This window comes from Oncorhynchus keta, chromosome 4, assembly GCF_023373465.1.
Source record: "Oncorhynchus keta strain PuntledgeMale-10-30-2019 chromosome 4, Oket_V2, whole genome shotgun sequence".
Lineage (NCBI taxonomy): Eukaryota > Metazoa > Chordata > Actinopteri > Salmoniformes > Salmonidae > Oncorhynchus > Oncorhynchus keta.
This window is the reverse complement of record NC_068424.1, coordinates 16,239,710-16,259,759: the sequence shown is the minus strand read 5'-3', so window position 1 is coordinate 16,259,759 and position 20,050 is coordinate 16,239,710. Positions and strand designations below refer to the sequence as shown.

At 42.6% G+C, this 20,050-nt stretch overlaps 1 protein-coding gene across 4 annotated transcripts in view; it reads left to right on the top strand.

The window, feature by feature from the left end:
- LOC118378146 (la-related protein 4B-like) overlaps window positions 1-20,050 on the top strand; it is a 29,984-nt gene that overhangs the window by 1,327 nt on the left and 8,607 nt on the right. For all 4 annotated transcript variants that reach the window (XR_008100640.1, XR_008100645.1, XM_052501908.1 and 1 more), the window contains exons 2-6: window positions 4,581-4,746; window positions 17,347-17,488; window positions 17,631-17,759; window positions 17,833-17,881; window positions 17,978-18,114. Coding sequence is in view for 2 of the 4 variants with exons in the window: in XM_052501908.1 (XP_052357868.1) it covers window positions 4,648-4,746; window positions 17,347-17,488; window positions 17,631-17,759; window positions 17,833-17,881; window positions 17,978-18,114 (556 nt within the window). In the remaining 2 variants the exon portion in view is untranslated. The remainder of the gene's footprint in view (window positions 1-4,580; window positions 4,747-17,346; window positions 17,489-17,630; window positions 17,760-17,832; window positions 17,882-17,977; window positions 18,115-20,050) is intronic.

Here is a 20,050-nt window from a genome sequence, read left to right as displayed (position 1 = left end):
GAAAATGTGGTGCAACAAGCTTCATAGGCAGGCAACTAACTGTACGTTTCTCATTTCCCTGTATAGAGTTCATAGTCAGCTGTCAGTGTCTGGTAATTTGCAGTCAGATGTCCAGTGCCTGAATTAGTAGATTGTGTCTGTGGCCTGCACAGGTTAAGCACATTCTCCTCTCTATTCATACTGAACAAAAATAGATTTTAAAAGATTCAAATACTTTACTGAGTTACAATTAATATAAGGAAATCAGTCAATTGAAATAAAGCACGGCCATGGGTGGGCCTGATGGGGCATAGGCCCACCCACTGGGGAGCCAGGCCCAGCCAATCAGAATGAGTTTTTCCTCACAAAAGAGCTTTATTACAGAAATAAATACTCCTCAGCACTCCCTCAGACGATCCCGCAGGTGAAGAAGCTGGATGTGGAGGTCCTGGACTGGCTTGGTTACACGTGGTCTTCTGTTGTGAGGCTAGTTGAACGTACTGCCAAATTCTCTAAAATGATGTTGGAGGCGGCTTATGGTAGAGAAATGAACATTAAATTATCTGGCAACAGCTCTGGTGGGCATTCTTGCAGTTAGCATGCCAATTGCACTTTCCCTCAACTTGGGACATCTGTGGCATTGTGACAAACATTACCTGTTATTGTTCCCAGCACAGGGTGCACCTGTGTAATGATCATGCTGTTTAATCAGCTTCTTGATATGCCAAACCTGTCAGGTGGATGGATTATCTTGGCAAAGAAAACATGTTCACTAGCAGGGATGTAGACAAATTTGTGCACAACATTTGAGTGAAATAAGCTTTTTGTGCATATGGAACATTTCTGTGATTTTTATTTCAGCTCATTGGACCAACACTTTACATGTTGTGTTTATATTTATGCTCCCCCCACACACAGTACCAGGCGAAAGTTTGGACACACCTACTCAGTCCAGGGTTTCTTTATTTTTACTATTTTCTACATTGTAGAATAATAGTGAGTACATCAAAACTATGAAATAACACGTGGAATCATGTAGTAACCAAAAAGTGTTAAACAAATCAAAATATTTCTATACTTCAATACTTTGATGACAGCTTTGCACACTCTTGGCATTCTCTCAACCAGCTTCACCTGCAATTATTTTCCAACAGTCTTGAAGGAGTTACCACATAAGAAAGACCCTTGAATGAGTAGGTGTGTCCTTACTTTTGACTGGTACTGTATTGATTCTACACACATGTCGTGTCTTTGGCTATGCCGGATTAAGTTATATGACATGCTATTCTATAAAATAATTTCTCTGTAATTAATATTCCCTGATTAAGCTAATCAGGTAAATTATTAACTAGAAAGTCGGGGCACCACGAAATAATGTTTATAGAGCTGCTATCTTCCGAATAAACTCTGGTTTATTGATGTAATCATTTACATCAATATTTAATCATCGCCTTGTTTAGTCTCATCTGAAAGTGGTAAATTCTTGGTTATCTTCACAAACCCTGGCTAACAAGTTGAATTAGCAATACAACATTTGGTTTAATGATTTATTTACTAAATACCTAACTAATCACACAGAATTACATATACACAGAATGAATCATACATTGACGGACCTGGTGAACGTAGCCGATATAGCGAAAACGGGGGTTTGAGTGAAAGAGCGGGAAGACTGAGTAACAAAGGGAGAAGCTATGCTATCGTAAATACAGTATCTTATGCATTCTAAATGACCGCCCATTTGAAAAAGGAGAATGTGATAAATATTTACTCTGAGCTGCGCTTCGGTAGATTGGTCGTCGATGGAAGGCCGGTTTGCCAGCATTGGATCTCTGGTGGTAGAATGGATACTTGGTAGTACCGTCGTCGTGTGGTAAAACAGTTACTCTGTCCGTCCTCTCCTAGCCCACGTCTACAGTTGCTGTGCTAATGCGACGGCTAGCAGGTATCACTTCTTTAGTGAATAAGAGTTCAAAGTTCATACCAAGTTGCCATACTTTTAAGCTCATGCTATATTCTGCTGGTATAGTCGAAATTCATCCTTCGGCGTGTAGGTCGTCACCTTCACATTGAGATTCGATGCTAATTTCGTTAGGTTCTTGTCTTTCAACCAGAACTCACGCAGAAGCTGGCTTAGTTCTGTAGGTGATCTTTGTCCTTTCAACGCGGGGACCGGAAGTCCCCACGTTGAAGTCCCCCGGGTGGGGGGGAGGTCATAAACCTCACCCACAGGCCAACGTCATGACACACAAATACCCCATAATGACAAAGCAAAAAACAGGTTTTATAATTTTTTGCTAAAACATTTACATAAGTATTCAGACTGTTTACTCAGTACTCAGTACCTTTGGCAGGGATTACAGCCTCGAGTCTTGTTGGGTATGACATTACAAGCTTGACACACCTGTATTGGGAAGTTCCTCCCATTCTTCTCTGCAGATCCTCTCAAGCTCTGTCAGGTTGGATCGGGAGCGTCGCTGCACAGCTATTTTCAGGTCTGTCCAGAGATGTTCGATCGGAAGTCCGGACTCTGGCTGGGCCACTTAAGGACATTCAGAGACTTGTCCCGAAGCCACTCCTGAATTGTCTTGCCTGTGTGCTTAGGGTTGTTGTACCTTTGGAAAGTGAACCTTCTTAGGGACCTTCAATGCTGCAGAAATGTTTTGGTACCCTTCCCCAGATCTGTGCTTTGACACAATCCTGTCTCAGAACTCTATGGACAATTACTTCGACCTTATGGCTTGGTGCCTTTTCAAATCATGTCCAATCAATTTAATTTAACACAGGTGGACTCCAATCAAGTTGTGGAAACATCTCAAGGATGATCAATGGAAACAGGATGCAACAGAGCTCAATTCCTAGTCTCATAGCAAAGGGTCTGAATACTCATGTAAAGAAGGAATTTCTGTTTTTTATTTAATACATTTTCAAAAATGTAATTAAAAAAACTTTTTTCACTCTGTCAATATTGGGTGTTGTGTACATTTCTGAGGATTTTTATTTTATTTAATCCATTTTAGAATAAGGCTATAACGTAACAAAATGGGGTCTGAATACTTTCCCAAAGGCACTGTATATACACATATATAAACTCAGCAAAAAAAGAAACGTCCTCTTACTGTCAACTGTGTTTATTTTCAGCAAACTTAACATGTGTAAATATTTGTGTGAACCTAACAAGATTCAACAACTGATATATAAACTGAACACGTTCCACAGACATGTGACTAACAGAAATGGAAGAATGTGTCCCTGAACAAAGGGGGGTCCAAATCAAAAGTAACAGTCAGTATCTGGTGTGGCCACCAGCTGCATTAAGTACTGCAGTGCATCTCCTCCTCATGGACTTCACCAGATTCGCCAGTCCTGGCTGTGAGATGTTACCCCACTCTTTCACCAAGGCACCTGCAAGTTCCCAGACATTTCTTGGGGGAATGGCCCTAGCCCTCACCCTCCAATCCAACAGGTCCCAGATGTGCTCAATGGGATTGAGATCCGGGCTCTTTGCTGGCCATGGCAGAACACTGACATTCCTTGCAGGAAATTATGCACAGAACGAGCAGTGTGGATGGTGGCATTGTCATGCTGGAGGGTCATGTCAGGATGAGCCTGCAGGAAGGGTACCACATGAGGGAGGAGGATGTCTTCCCTGTAACGCCCAGCGTTGAGATGGCCTGCAATGACAACAAGCTCAGACCAATGATGCTGTGACACACCGCCCCGGACCATGACGAACCCTACACCTCCAAATCGATCCCGCTCCAGAGTACAGGCCTCGGTGTAACGCTCATTCCTTTGATGATAAACGCGAATCCGACCATTACCCCTGGTGAGACAAAACCGCGACTAGGCAGTGAAGAGCACTTTTTACCAGTCCTGTCTGGTCCAGCGACGGTGTGTTTTGTGCCCATAGGCGACGTTGTTGCTTGTGATGTCTGGTGAGGACCTACCTTACAACAGGCCTATAAGCCCTCAGTCCAGCCTCTCTCATCAGTCCAGCCTCTCTCAGCCTATTGCGGACAGTCTGAGCGCTGATGGAGGGATTGAGCGTTCCTGGTGTAACTCGGGAAGTTGTTGTTGCCATCCTGTACCTGTCCCGCAGGTGTGATGTTCGGATGTACGGATCCTGTGCAGGTGTTGTTACACGTGGTCTGCCAATGCAAGGACTATCAGCTGTCCATCCTGTCTCCCTGTAGCGCTCTCTTAGGCGTCTCACAGTACGGACATGGCAATTTATTGCCCTGGCCACGTCTGCAGTTCTCATTCCTTGCAGCATGCCTAAGGCACGTTCACGCAGATGAACAGGGACCCTGGGCATCTTTCTTTTGGTGTTTTTCAGAGTCTGTAGAAAGGCCTCTTTAGTGTCATAAGTTTTCATAACTGTGACCTTAATTGCCGTCTGTAAGCTGTTAGTGTCTTAACCAGCGTTCCACAGGTGCATGTTCATTTATTGCTTATGGTAATAAGCATGGGTAACTAGCATGGGAGACCGTGTTTAAACCCTTTACAATGAAGATCTGTGAAGTTATTTGGATTTTTACGAATTATCTTTGAAAGACACGGTCCTGAAAAATGGATGTTTCTTTTTTTGCTGAGTTTAGATATATCCCCCAACCAGCTTCCCTGGTGAGCAGCAGCACACATCCCTGAGAGCAGTTCAGACGTCACATGACGTCAGACCAGGAGTCGGCCGTCCCAGCTGAGCCTCCGGTGCTGCTAACGCGGGAGACGTGGTCACACCACCTCGGTCTGGAGCGTCAACACCTGGTACAGTACTGTCACTGAAGCTCTTTACTCACACACACAGCTTTTTGGGTCTGGCATAGTAGATAACATGTTTCTCAGCTATGTGACCTGACCAGTAAAAACCTCCTAGCTCTAATCATTAGATACAAGACCTACGTTGCAGATTGTCACAAGGATTGTGCAGTTGTTTGTGACTTGATGTGTTGTTCAGATTGTTCATTAGTACACACACACTAGCATACATACCATATACACCCAGAACTATTTTATCCCTCCTGCTGCTCAGAGCTTCAGTGGGTATTTAGCCATAGAGTCACAGTCTAGGCATGCCTTCTGTAGTGGCCTTGCAGGGGGAGAGAGAGCGAGAAAGTGAGTAGAGCCGAATAGGCAAGAGTAAACGTGAACGAGAGAACCTAAAAGGGACAGAGGGAGAGAGAAGGAGCTCTTGCATTGGTGCTCGTCTGGCCATGTGCCTATTCCAACTATAACCACACACTGGGGGGCTCTCTTGAGTGGCAGGGACATGTGAGCTCCTTTTACATGTGCTGTTCTGGGCAGGGGAGGAGAAAAGCATGAGAAGAGCAGGGGAAAGTGATTGATAGTTACAGTCTTTCCTCTTTCTGTGTGAGATGAGCTAGTGAGAGGATCTGGGTCTGAGTGTTGGTGAGGTGCTTGGCTGTTGTAGAGGCTTGTAGTGAAGATGAGTGCTGCTACAGTAAGGTGCTGAGCCCAGGCCTGCTGAGTGATAGGACCAGGCTGCTTCAGGTATCAAGCCCAGAGGGGCTCGGATGCAAGAACCAGGATGAGTCACATGCTAATGGCCTGGCTCAACATGTATCTGACCTACTGGCTCAACATGTATCTGACCTACTGGCTCAACACACTTGTGTGCCAGACGGACCAGCCAAATGGAAGTTCAGGAACAGGAGAATAAGAACAATGTCATCCAAGACAACGTGTCGACAGGCCCCATGGCGAGAGGTAGCGGCGTGCGGAGTCGGGGGCCACTCAGTCCAAAACACTCACAGGAGGAGGAACCTGCTATTATTAACGCCTCCACAGGCCCCGGCATGGTCACACTGACCAACACACACATAGACTCCATGGAGGCAGGAGTGCCACACACAAACACTGCCAAGGCCAGGGCCAGCTGTGAGAATGTTTTGTATATGGAGGGTGTGGAGAGCCAATTTAAACAGAAGATAGCAGAGAACAGCATGGAGAATTCACCTAGACAAAGGATAGAGAACACCATGCAGAACCCACCCAAACAGAAGATGAAGACATTTTAGAACCTAGCAAGACAGATGGAGAACACCATGCAGAACCCAGCCAGCCAGAGGACGGAGTAGCCCCTGAGTAGGGACACACATTGACAGTAGTATAGGGACACACATTGACAGTAGTATAGGGACACACATTGACAGTGGTATAGGGACACACATTGACAGTAGTATAGGGACACACATTGACAGTAGTATAGGGACACACATTGACAGTAGTATAGGGACACACATTGACAGTAGTATAGGGACACACATTGACAGTAGTATAGGGACACACATTGACAGTAGTATAGGGACACACATTGACAGTAGTATAGGGACACACATTGACAGTAGTATATGTACACACATTGACAGTAGTATATGTACACACATTGACAGTAGTATATGTACACACATTGACAGTAGTATAGGGACACACATTGACAGTAGTATAGGGACACACATTGACAGTAGTATAGGGACACACATTGACAGTAGTATATGTACACACATTGACAGTAGTATAGGGACACACATTGACAGTAGTATAGGGACACACATTGACAGTGGTATATGTACACACATTGACAGTAGTATATGTACACACATTGACAGTAGTATATGTACACACATTGACAGTAGTATAGGGACACACATTGACAGTAGTATAGGGACACACATTGACAGTGGTATCGGGACACACATTGACAGTGGTATAGGGACACACATTGACAGTAGTATATGTACACACATTGACAGTAGTATAGGGACACACATTGACAGTAGTATAGGGACACACATTGACAGTGGTATATGTACACACATTGACAGTAGTATAGGGACACACATTGACAGTGGTATATGTACACACATTGACAGTAGTATATGTACACACATTGACAGTAGTATATGGACACACATTGACAGTAGTATATGTACACACATTGACAGTAGTATATGTACACACATTGACAGTAGTATATGGACACACATTGACAGTAGTATAGGGACACACATTGACAGTGGTATAGGGACACACATTGACAGTGGTATAGGGACACACATTGACAGTAGTATATGTACACACATTGACAGTGGTATAGGGACACACATTGACAGTAGTATAGGGACACACATTGACAGTAGTATATGGACACACATTGACAGTAGTATAGGGACACACATTGACAGTAGTATATGTACACACATTGACAGTAGTATATGTACACACATTGACAGTGGTATAGGGACACACATTGACAGTAGTATATGTACACACATTGACAGTAGTATATGTACACACATTGACAGTAGTATAGGGATACACATTGACAGTAGTATAGGGATACACATTGACAGTAGTATATGTACACACATTGACAGTAGTATATGTACACACATTGACAGTAGTATAGGGACACACATTGACAGTAGTATAGGGACACACATTGACAGTAGTATATGTACACACATTGACAGTAGTATAGGGACACACATTGACAGTAGTATAGGGACACACATTGACAGTGGTATAGGGACACACATTGACAGTAGTATATGTACACACATTGACAGTGGTATAGGGACACACATTGACAGTAGTATATGTACACACATTGACAGTAGTATAGGGATACACATTGACAGTGGTATAGGGACACACATTGACAGTAGTATCGGGACACACATTGACAGTGGTATATGTACACACATTGACAGTAGTATCGGGACACACATTGACAGTGGTATATGTACACACATTGACAGTAGTATAGGGACACACATTGACAGTGGTATAGGGACACACATTGACAGTAGTATATGTACACACATTGACAGTAGTATAGGGACACACATTGACAGTGGTATAGGGACACACATTGACAGTGGTATAGGGACACACATTGACAGTAGTATAGGGACACACATTGACAGTAGTATAGGGACACACATTGACAGTAGTATAGGGACACATTGACAGTGGTATGACAGTAGTATAGGGACACACATTGACAGTAGTATAGGGACACACATTGACAGTGGTATAGGGACACACATTGACAGTAGTATATGTACACACATTGACAGTAGTATATGTACACACATTGACAGTAGTATATGGACACACATTGACAGTAGTATAGGGACACACATTGACAATGGTATAGGGACACACATTGACAGTAGTATATGTACACACATTGACAGTAGTATAGGGACACACATTGACAGTAGTATAGGGATACACATTGACAGTAGTATCGGGACACACATTGACAGTGGTATATGTACACACATTGACAGTAGTATAGGGACACACATTGACAGTGGTATAGGGACACACATTGACAGTAGTATATGTAGTACACACATTGACAGTAGTATAGGGACACACATTGACAGTGGTATAGGGACACACATTGACAGTAGTATAGGGGACACACATTGACAGTAGTATAGGGACACACATTGACAGTAGTATAGGGACACACATTGACAGTAGTATATGTACAGTAGTATAGGGACACATTGACAGTAGTATAGGGACACACATTGACAGTGGTATAGGGACACACATTGACAGTGGTATAGGGACACACATTGACAGTGGTATAGGGACACACATTGACAGTAGTATAGGGACACACATTGACAGTAGTATAGGGACACACATTGACAGTAGTATAGGGACACACATTGACAGTAGTATATGTACACACATTGACAGTAGTATATGTACACACATTGACAGTGGTATAGGGACACACATTGACAGTAGTATATGTACACACATTGACAGTAGTATAGGGACACACATTGACAGTAGTATAGGGACACACATTGACAGTGGTATATGGACACACATTGACAGTGGTATAGGGACACACAGTTGACAGTTGACAGTAGTATAGGGACACACATTGACAGTAGTATAGGGACACACATTGACAGTAGTATAGGGACACACATTGACAGTAGTATAGGGACACACATTGACAGTAGTATAGGGACACACATTGACAGTAGTATAGGGACACACATTGACAGTGGTATAGGGACACACATTGACAGTGGTATAGGGACACACATTGACAGTAGTATAGGGACACACATTGACAGTAGTATAGGGACACACATTGACAGTAGTATAGGACACACATTGACAGTAGTATAGGGACACACATTGACAGTGGTATATGTACACACATTGACAGTAGTATAGGGACACACATTGACAGTGGTATAGGGACACACATTGACAGTAGTATATTGACAGTACACACATTGACAGTAGTATATTGACAGTAGTATATGGACACACATTGACAGTAGTATATATAGGGACACACATTGACAGTGGTAGTATATAGGGACACACATTGACAGTGGTATAGGGACACACATTGACAGTAGTATATGTACACACATTGACAGTAGTATAGGGATACACATTGACAGTAGTATAGGGATACACATTGACAGTAGTATAGGGACACACATTGACAGTGGTATATGTACACACATTGACAGTAGTATAGGGACACACATTGACAGTGGTATAGGGACACACATTGACAGTAGTATAGGGACACACATTGACAGTAGTACACACATTGACAGGTATACACACATTGACAGTGGTATAGGGACACACATTGACAGTAGTATAGGGACACACATTGACAGTAGTATATTGGACACACATTGACAGGACACACATTGACAGTAGTATAGGGACACACATTGACAGTAGTATATGTACACACATTGACAGTAGTATAGGGACACACATTGACAGTGGTATAGGGACACACATTGACAGTGGTACACACATTGACAGTGGTATAGGGACACACATTGACAGTGGTATACAGGGTACACACATTGACAGTAGTATAGGGACACACATTGACAGTAGTATAGGGACACACATTGACAGTAGTATAGGGACACACATTGACAGTAGTATAGGGACACACATTGACAGTAGTATATTGACAGTACACACACATTGACAGTAGTATAGGGACACACATTGACAGTGGTATAGGGGACACACATTGACAGTGGTATATGTACACACATTGACAGTAGTATATGGACACACATTGACAGTAGTATAGGGACACACATTGACAGTAGTATAGGGACACACATTGACAGTAGTATATGTACACACATTGACAGTAGTATATGTATACACACATTGACAGTAGTATAGGGACACACATTGACAGTAGTATATGTACACACATTGACAGTAGTATATGTACACACATTGACAGTAGTATAGGGACACACATTGACAGTAGTATAGGGACACACATTGACAGTAGTATATGTACACACATTGACAGTAGTATAGGGACACACATTGACAGTGGTATAGGGACACACATTGACAGTAGTATATGACAGTACACACATTGACAGTAGTATAGGGACACACATTGACAGTAGTATAGGACAGACACACATTGACAGTAGTATAGGGACACACATTGACAGTGGTATAGGGACACACATTGACAGTGGTATAGGGACACACATTGACAGTAGTATAGGGACACACATTGACAGTAGTATAGGGACACACATTGACAGTAGTATAGGACAGACACACATTGACAGTAGTATAGGGACACACATTGACAGTATAGGGACACACATACAGTAGGGACACACATTGACAGTAGTATAGGGACACACATTGACAGTGGTATAGGGACACACATTGACAGTAGTATAGGGACACACATTGACAGTAGTATAGGACAGTAGTATAGGGACACACATTGACAGTTGACAGTAGTATAGGGACACACATTGACATTGACAGTAGTATAGGGACACACATTGACAGTAGTATAGGGACACACATTGACAGTGGTATAGGGACACACATTGACAGTGGTATAGGGACACACATTGACAGACAGTAGTATAGGGACACACATTGACAGTAGTATAGGGACACACATTGACAGTAGTATAGGGACACACATTGACAGTAGTATAGGGACACACATTGACAGTAGTATAGGGACACACATTGACAGTAGTATAGGGACACACATTGACAGTGGTATATGGACACACATTGACACACATTGACAGACAGTATAGGGACACACATTGACAGTAGTATAGGGACACACATTGACAGTAGTATAGGGACACACATTGACAGTAGTATAGGGACACACATTGACATTGACAGTGGTATAGGGACACACATTGACAGTAGTATATGGACACACATTGACAGTAGTATAGGGACAGTAGTATAGGGACACATTGACAGTAGTATAGGGACACACATTGACAGTAGTATATGTACACACATTGACAGTAGTATAGGGACACACATTGACAGTAGTATAGGGACACACATTGACAGTAGTATATGTACACACAGTAGTATAGGGACACATTGACAGTAGTATATGGACACACATTGACAGTAGTATATGGACACACATTGACAGTAGTATAGGGACACACATTGACAGTGGTATAGGGACACACATTGACATTATACATTGACAGTAGTACACACATTGACAGTAGTATAGGGACACACATTGACAGTAGTATAGGGACACACATTGACAGTAGTATAGGGATACACATTGACAGTAGTACAGTAGGGACACACATTGACAGTAGTATAGGGACACACATTGACAGTAGTATATGGACACACATTGACAGTAGTATAGGGACACACATTGACAGTGGTATAGGGACACACATTGACAGTAGTATATGGACACACATTGACAGTAGTATAGGGACACACATTGACAGTAGTATAGGGACACACATTGACAGTAGTATAGGGACACACATTGACAGTAGTATAGGGACACACATTGACAGTAGTATAGGGACACACATTGACAGTAGTATATGGACACACATTGACAGTAGTATAGGGACACACATTGACAGTGGTATAGGACAGTACATATGTACATTGACAGTGGTATAGGGACACACATTGACAGTGGTATAGGGACACACATTGACAGTAGTATGGGACAGACAGTAGTATAGGGACACATTGACAGTAGTATATGTACACACATTGACAGTAGTATACACACATTGACAGTAGTATAGGGACACACATTGACAGTAGTATAGGGACACACATTGACAGTAGTATAGGGACACACATTGACAGTAGTATAGGGACACACATTGACAGTGGTATAGGGACACACATTGACAGTGGTATATGGACACACATTGACAGTAGTATAGGGACACACATTGACAGTAGTATAGGGACACACATTGACAGTAGTATAGGGACACACATTGACAGTAGTATAGGGACACACATTGACAGTATAGGGACACACATGACAGTGGTATCGGGACACACATTGACAGTAGTATAGGGACACACATTGACAGTAGTATATGTACACACATTGACAGTAGTATAGGGACACACATTGACAGTAGTATAGGGACACACATTGACAGTAGTATAGGGACACACATTGACAGTAGTATAGTACAGTAGGGACACACATTGACAGTAGTATATGTACACACATTGACAGTAGTATAGGACAGTAGTATAGGACACACATTGACAGTAGTATATGTACACACATTGACAGTAGTATATGGACACACATTGACAGTAGTATAGGGACACACATTGACAGTAGTATAGGGACACACATTGACAGTAGTATATGTACACACATTGACAGTAGTATAGGGACACACATTGACAGTAGTATAGGACAGACAGTAGTATATGGACACACATTGACAGTAGTATAGGGACACACATTGACAGTAGTATAGGGACACACATTGACAGTAGTATAGGGACACACATTGACAGTAGTATATGTACACACATTGACAGTAGTATAGGGACACACATTGACAGTGGTATAGGGACACACATTGACAGTAGTATAGGGACACACATTGACAGTAGTATAGGGACACACATTGACAGTAGTATAGGGACACACATGACAGTAGTATAGGGACACACATTGACAGTAGTATATGGACACACAGTAGTATAGGGACACACATGACAGTAGTATAGGGACACACATTGACAGTAGTATAGGGACACACATTGACAGTAGTATAGGGACACACATTGACAGTAGTATAGGGACACACATATAGGGACACACATTGACAGTGACACATTGACAGTAGTATGGGACACACATTGACAGTAGTATAGGGACACACATTGACAGTAGTATAGGGACACACATTGACAGTAGTATAGGGACACACATTGACAGTAGTATAGGGACACACATTGACAGTAGTATATGTACACACATTGACAGTAGTATAGGGACACACATTGACAGTAGTATATGTACACACATTGACAGTAGTATATGTACACACATTGACAGTAGTATAGGGACACACATTGACAGTAGTATAGGGACACACATTGACAGTAGTATAGGGACACACATTGACAGTAGTATAGGGACACACATTGACAGTAGTATAGGGACACACATTGACAGTAGTATAGGGACACACATTGACAGTAGTATAGGGACACACATTGACAGTAGTATATGTACACACATTGACAGTAGTATAGGGACACACATTGACAGTAGTATAGGGACACACATTGACAGTAGTATAGGGACACACATTGACAGTAGTATAGGGACACACATTGACAGTAGTATAGGGACACACATTGACAGTAGTATATGTACACACATTGACAGTAGTATAGGGACACACATTGACAGTGGTATAGGGACACACATTGACAGTGGTATAGGGACACACATTGACAGTAGTATAGGGACACACATTGACAGTAGTATAGGGACACACATTGACAGTAGTATAGGGACACACATTGACAGTAGTATAGGGACACACATTGACAGTAGTATAGGGACACACATTGACAGTAGTATATGTACACACATTGACAGTGGTATAGGGACACACATTGACAGTAGTATATGTACACACATTGACAGTAGTATAGGGACACACATTGACAGTAGTATATGTACACACATTGACAGTAGTATCGACAGGACACACATTGACAGTAGTATAGGGACACACATTGACAGTAGTATATGTACACACATTGACAGTAGTATATGTACACACATTGACAGTAGTATATGTACACACATTGACAGTAGTATAGGGACACACATTGACAGTAGTATAGGGACACACATTGACAGTAGTATCGGGACACACATTGAGAGTAGTATAGGGACACACATTGACAGTAGTATAGGGACACACATTGACAGTAGTATAGGGACACACATTGACAGTAGTATATGGACACACATTGACAGTGATATCGGGACACACATTGACAGTAGTATCGGGACACACATTGACAGTAGTATATGTACACACATTGACAGTAGTATAGGGACACACATTGACAGTAGTATATGTACACACATTGACAGTAGTATAGGGACACACATTGACAGTAGTATATGTACACACATTGACAGTAGTATATGTACACACATTGACAGTAGTATAGGGACACACATTGACAGTAGTATAGGGACACACATTGACAGTGGTATAGGGACACACATTGACAGTAGTATAGGGACACACATTGACAGTAGTATAGGGACACACATTGACAGTAGTATAGGGACACACATTGACAGTAGTATAGGGACACACATTGACAGTAGTATAGGGACACACATTGACAGTAGTATAGGGACACACATTGACAGTAGTATATGTACACACATTGACAGTAGTATAGGGACACACATTGACAGTAGTATAGGGACACACATTGACAGTAGTATAGGGACACACATTGACAGTAGTATAGGGACACACATTGACAGTAGTATATGTACACACATTGACAGTAGTATATGTACACACATTGACAGTAGTATATGTACACACATTGACAGTAGTATCGGGACACACATTGACAGTAGTATCGGGACACACATTGACAGTAGTATATGGACACACATTGACAGTAGTATATGTACACACATTGACAGTAGTATAGGGACACACATTGACAGTAGTATAGGGACACACATTGACAGTAGTATATGGACACACATTGACAGTAGTATAGGGACACACATTGACAGTAGTATAGGGACACACATTGACAGTAGTATCGGGACACACATTGACAGTAGTATATGGACACACATTGACAGTGATATCGGGACACACATTGACAGTAGTATAGGGACACACATTGACAGTAGTATATGTACACACATTGACAGTAGTATAGGGACACACATTGACAGTAGTATATGTACACACATTGACAGTAGTATATGTACACACATTGACAGTAGTATATGTACACACATTGACAGTAGTATAGGGACACACATTGACAGTAGTATAGGGACACACATTGACAGTAGTATAGGGACACACATTGACAGTAGTATATGTACACACATTGACAGTAGTATCGGGACACACATTGACAGTAGTATAGGGACACACATTGACAGTAGTATAGGGACACACATTGACAGTAGTATAGGGACACACATTGACAGTAGTATATGGGACACACATTGACAGTAGTATAGGACAGTAGTATACATTGACAGTAGTATAGGGACACACATTGACAGTAGTATATGGACACACATTGACAGTAGTATATGTACACACATTGACAGTAGTATATGTATATGTACACACATTGACAGTAGTATAGGGACACACATTGACAGTAGTATAGGGACACACATTGACAGTAGTATATGTACACACATTGACAGTAGTATAGGGACACACATTGACAGTAGTATCGGGACACACATTGACAGTAGTATAGGGACACACATTGACAGTAGTATAGGGACACACATTGACAGTAGTATAGGGACACACATTGACAGTAGTATAGGGACACACATTGACAGTAGTATAGGGACACACATTGACAGTAGTATAGGGACACACATTGACAGTAGTATAGGGACACACATTGACAGTAGTATATGTACACACATTGACAGTAGTATATGTACACACATTGACAGTAGTATAGGGACACACATTGACAGTAGTATAGGGACACACATTGACAGTGGTATAGGGACACACATTGACAGTAGTATAGGGACACACATTGACAGTAGTATAGGGACACACATTGACAGTAGTATAGGGACACACATTGACAGTAGTATAGGGACACACATTGACAGTAGTATAGGGACACACATTGACAGTAGTATATGTACACACATTGACAGTAGTATATGTACACACATTGACAGTAGTATAGGGACACACATTGACAGTAGTATAGGGACACACATTGACAGTGGTATAGGGACACACATTGACAGTAGTATAGGGACACACATTGACAGTAGTATAGGGACACACATTGACAGTAGTATAGGGACACACATTGACAGTAGTATAGGGACACACATTGACAGTAGTATAGGGACACACATTGACAGTAGTATAGGGACACACATTGACAGTAGTATAGGGACACACATTGACAGTAGTATATGTACACACATTGACAGTAGTATATGTACACACATTGACAGTAGTATATGTACACACATTGACAGTAGTATAGGGACACACATTGACAGTAGTGAGGAGCCCCTGACCTTCGGTTACCACGGCAATAACTGTTCTGCTGTTAACTACCCTGGAGACGATGCAACAACTGCAGATTCCTATTTTCTGTCAGGTGTGCTGGGGGTGGAGCATAATCAGACTGATGTTTACACCTCCACCCCGTCTTACCAGATACAGTTTCTGGGTCAGAGGTCATTGACTGTTACCACAGAGACGGGCCCTGTGGGGCTTAGAGGTCAGACTGAAGATCGTGGCATGATGGACATGGTGTCAGAGCTACATGGGGAGGAAGTGGACCCCACCTTCTCGGGCCTCTACCCCTCTCTCTGGATGCATTTAGGGCCAGGGCTGCAAGAGGGCTATGTAGGAAGGGCCTAGGGTATGGTGCCCAGCCAGGGTGAAGGCGAGGAGGGCTATAAGGAGGAGCAGCCCCCTAGATCCATGGCCTACACCGCCTGCAGCACTCTGCTGCCCCAGGACTCTTGTCTCTGAGAATAGTACCCTCACCACCAGCCTGTGAGTACTTCAGACGTGTGTGTCTGTCAACTGTAAGGATGAGCAAACACACATCTCTGTTCATGTGAGTTAAAAAGTTCTGTTCTGTTCACATTTGACCCAGTTGAGACCTGGCAGGAGCAGAGGAGTACACACACACACTATAGAAGTTTTCTAGTTTTTGAAGACACTGACCTTGGGTGTGTGTGTTCCCTTGCAGGAATCCACCCCGGTCTCTGAGCTGAACCCAAACGCTCAAGTATGGGCAAATCACACACTTAGCCTGGAACCCTCAGGCCTTGTCTACACTGACGCCCTCCAATCATGGCTGGCGGTGACCAGTCACCTTGACAACCAGGAAGGTAATCATGCGGTAGTAGAGTGAATATAAAACAAAGCCTAGCCCTTAATCCAGAGGGGGAGGCAGCTACTGGGTCTGCTGCCTTCTTCTTTGGCTTATTTTAGTGTCTCTCTAGTAAACGTCACTACCTGATTGGTCCTCAGGGTATGAGCAGGGATATGACCTGGAGGAGGTGGGCGAGGCTCAGCTGGAACCGGGCGGTGTAGAATTTCCGGTGGTCACCATGGGAAACCCGTCAGCCAATGGCCTGGTCCAGGATAGCTGTGTGTCAGGTACCAACATTACTGGCTGGTCAAACAGATGATGTCTGATACAAACATATGTTTTTAATGTTGTTGCTTTCAGAGGAGCTCATGGCGCAGCTGAAGACCTCACTGGAGTCCTGTCTGTCACGGTACGTCTGTGTGATTGGTCAGTGGGCAGCGAGGGTCGTTTCTGATTGGTCAGTGGGCAGTAAGGTTTGTTTTCTGATTGGCTGATGTCCCCTCAGGGAGAACCTGGCCAATGACCTCTACCTCGTCTCCCAGATGGACTGTGACCAGTATGTTCCCATAGCAACGCTTGCCAACCTCGACCACATCAAGAAGCTCAGCACTGACTTGGAGCTCATCTCTGACGTCCTCAAGTGTGAGTTAACTTAAGTTTTTGTGTGTGTACAGCAACGGTCAAAAGTTTTAGAACACCTACTCATTCAAGGGTTTTTCTTTCTTTTGACTATTTTCTACTTTGTGGAATAATAGTGAAGACATCAAAACTATAAAATAACACATATGGAATCTGTAGTAACCAAAAAAGTGTTAAACAAATCAAAATATATTTTATATTTGAGATTCTTCAAATAGGCTCCCTTTGCCTTGATGACAGCTTTGCAACCTCTTGGCATTCTCTCAACCAGCTTCACCTGGAATGCTTTTCCAACAGTCTTGAAGGAGTTCCCACATATGCTGAGCACTTGTTGGTTGCTTTTCCTTCACTCTGCGGTCCGACTCATCCCAAACCATCTCAATTTGGTTGTGGTCGGGGGACTATGGAGCCCGGGTCATCTGATGCAGCACTCTCCTTCTTTGGTAAAATAGCTCTTACACAGGCTGGAGGTGTGTTGGGTCATTGTCCTGTTGAAAACAAATTATAGTCCCACTAAGGCCAAACCAGATGGGATGGCGAATTGTTGCAGAATGTTGTGTTAGCCATGCTTGTTAAGTGTGCCTTGAATTCTAAATAAATCATTGACAGTGTCACCAGCAAAGCACCCCCACACCATCACGCCTCCTCCTCTATGCTTTACGGTGGGAAATGCACATATGGAGATCATCCTTTCACCCACACAGCGTCTCACAAAGAAACGGAGGTTGGAACAAAAAAAAACGCCAATTTGGACTCCGGACCAAAGGACAAATTTCCACCGGTCTAGTTTCCATTGCTCGTGTTTCTTGGCCCAAGCAAGTCTCTTGTGGTGTCCTTGGTGTCCTTTTAGTAGTGATTCCTTTGCAGCAATTTGACCATGAAGGCCTTGTTCACACAGTCTCCTCTGAACAGTTGATGTTGAGATGTGTCTGTTACTTGAACTCTGTGAAGCATTTATTTGGGCTAAAAAAGTCAAACAGTCCATTTATATTTACCAATGGGGGCTATACATTTGGATGAGTGTTTTTCTCACCTGAGTAGCCTCATTTCACTGCCCAAAATAAAATGAAACCATCTAGTGTTCAGCGATATAACAACACATTGTCAAATACTTTTAGATTTGCTAACTTCTTAGTAATGACTTGGGACGTCGGTTTTGATAAGAAAGCTTCTTTTAGTAAGAATACTTGTTTACGTTACATTTAACAACAATGGTTTTGGTACAGAGCAATCAGGTAAGATGCTATCGGAAAGTCAGCCACAATCACCAAACACCTGCACATAATTGGCGCGTTATCACTCATTCCTCTCGCAATGCATTCTGGGACTTGCAGTCAAAAAGCGTAATTCAACACAACCCAATACAATTACATATGCAAATAAATCTAAAGAAATATCTTTACAGATACAGCTCAAAGAATAAACTTAAACATTAACTCAAACACATTAAAGTTACAACAAATACAGGTAGCCTAGTCAAATAATTAACATCCAATCACATTAACCGCTACTCTCTCGCGGAAATTCCAGGCCGTATGTAGTAGCCAAACGTAGCTGCTGCTCATGTTGGTATCTGTATCGATGGTACAAAAGCCATAATAGGGAGACATAGAGGAGTGGAAACAGTTGCTGCTGACGCCACTTGGATACACTGCAGCATCCACCAAGAGGCTCTTGCTGCCAAGGGAATGCCTGACAGCTTGAAAGACGTTTTGTACACTACAGTGAAAATGGTTAACTTCATTAAAGCAAGGCCACTGAACTCTCATGTATTTTCTGCACTATGCAATGATATGGGCAGTGACCATGTAACGCTTTTACAACATACAGAAGTGTGCTGGTTATCAACAGGCAAAGTATTGAAATGTTTTTTTTTAGTTGAGAGACGAGCTTAAACTTTTCTTTACTGACCAAAATGTTCACTTGTCTGACCGCTTGC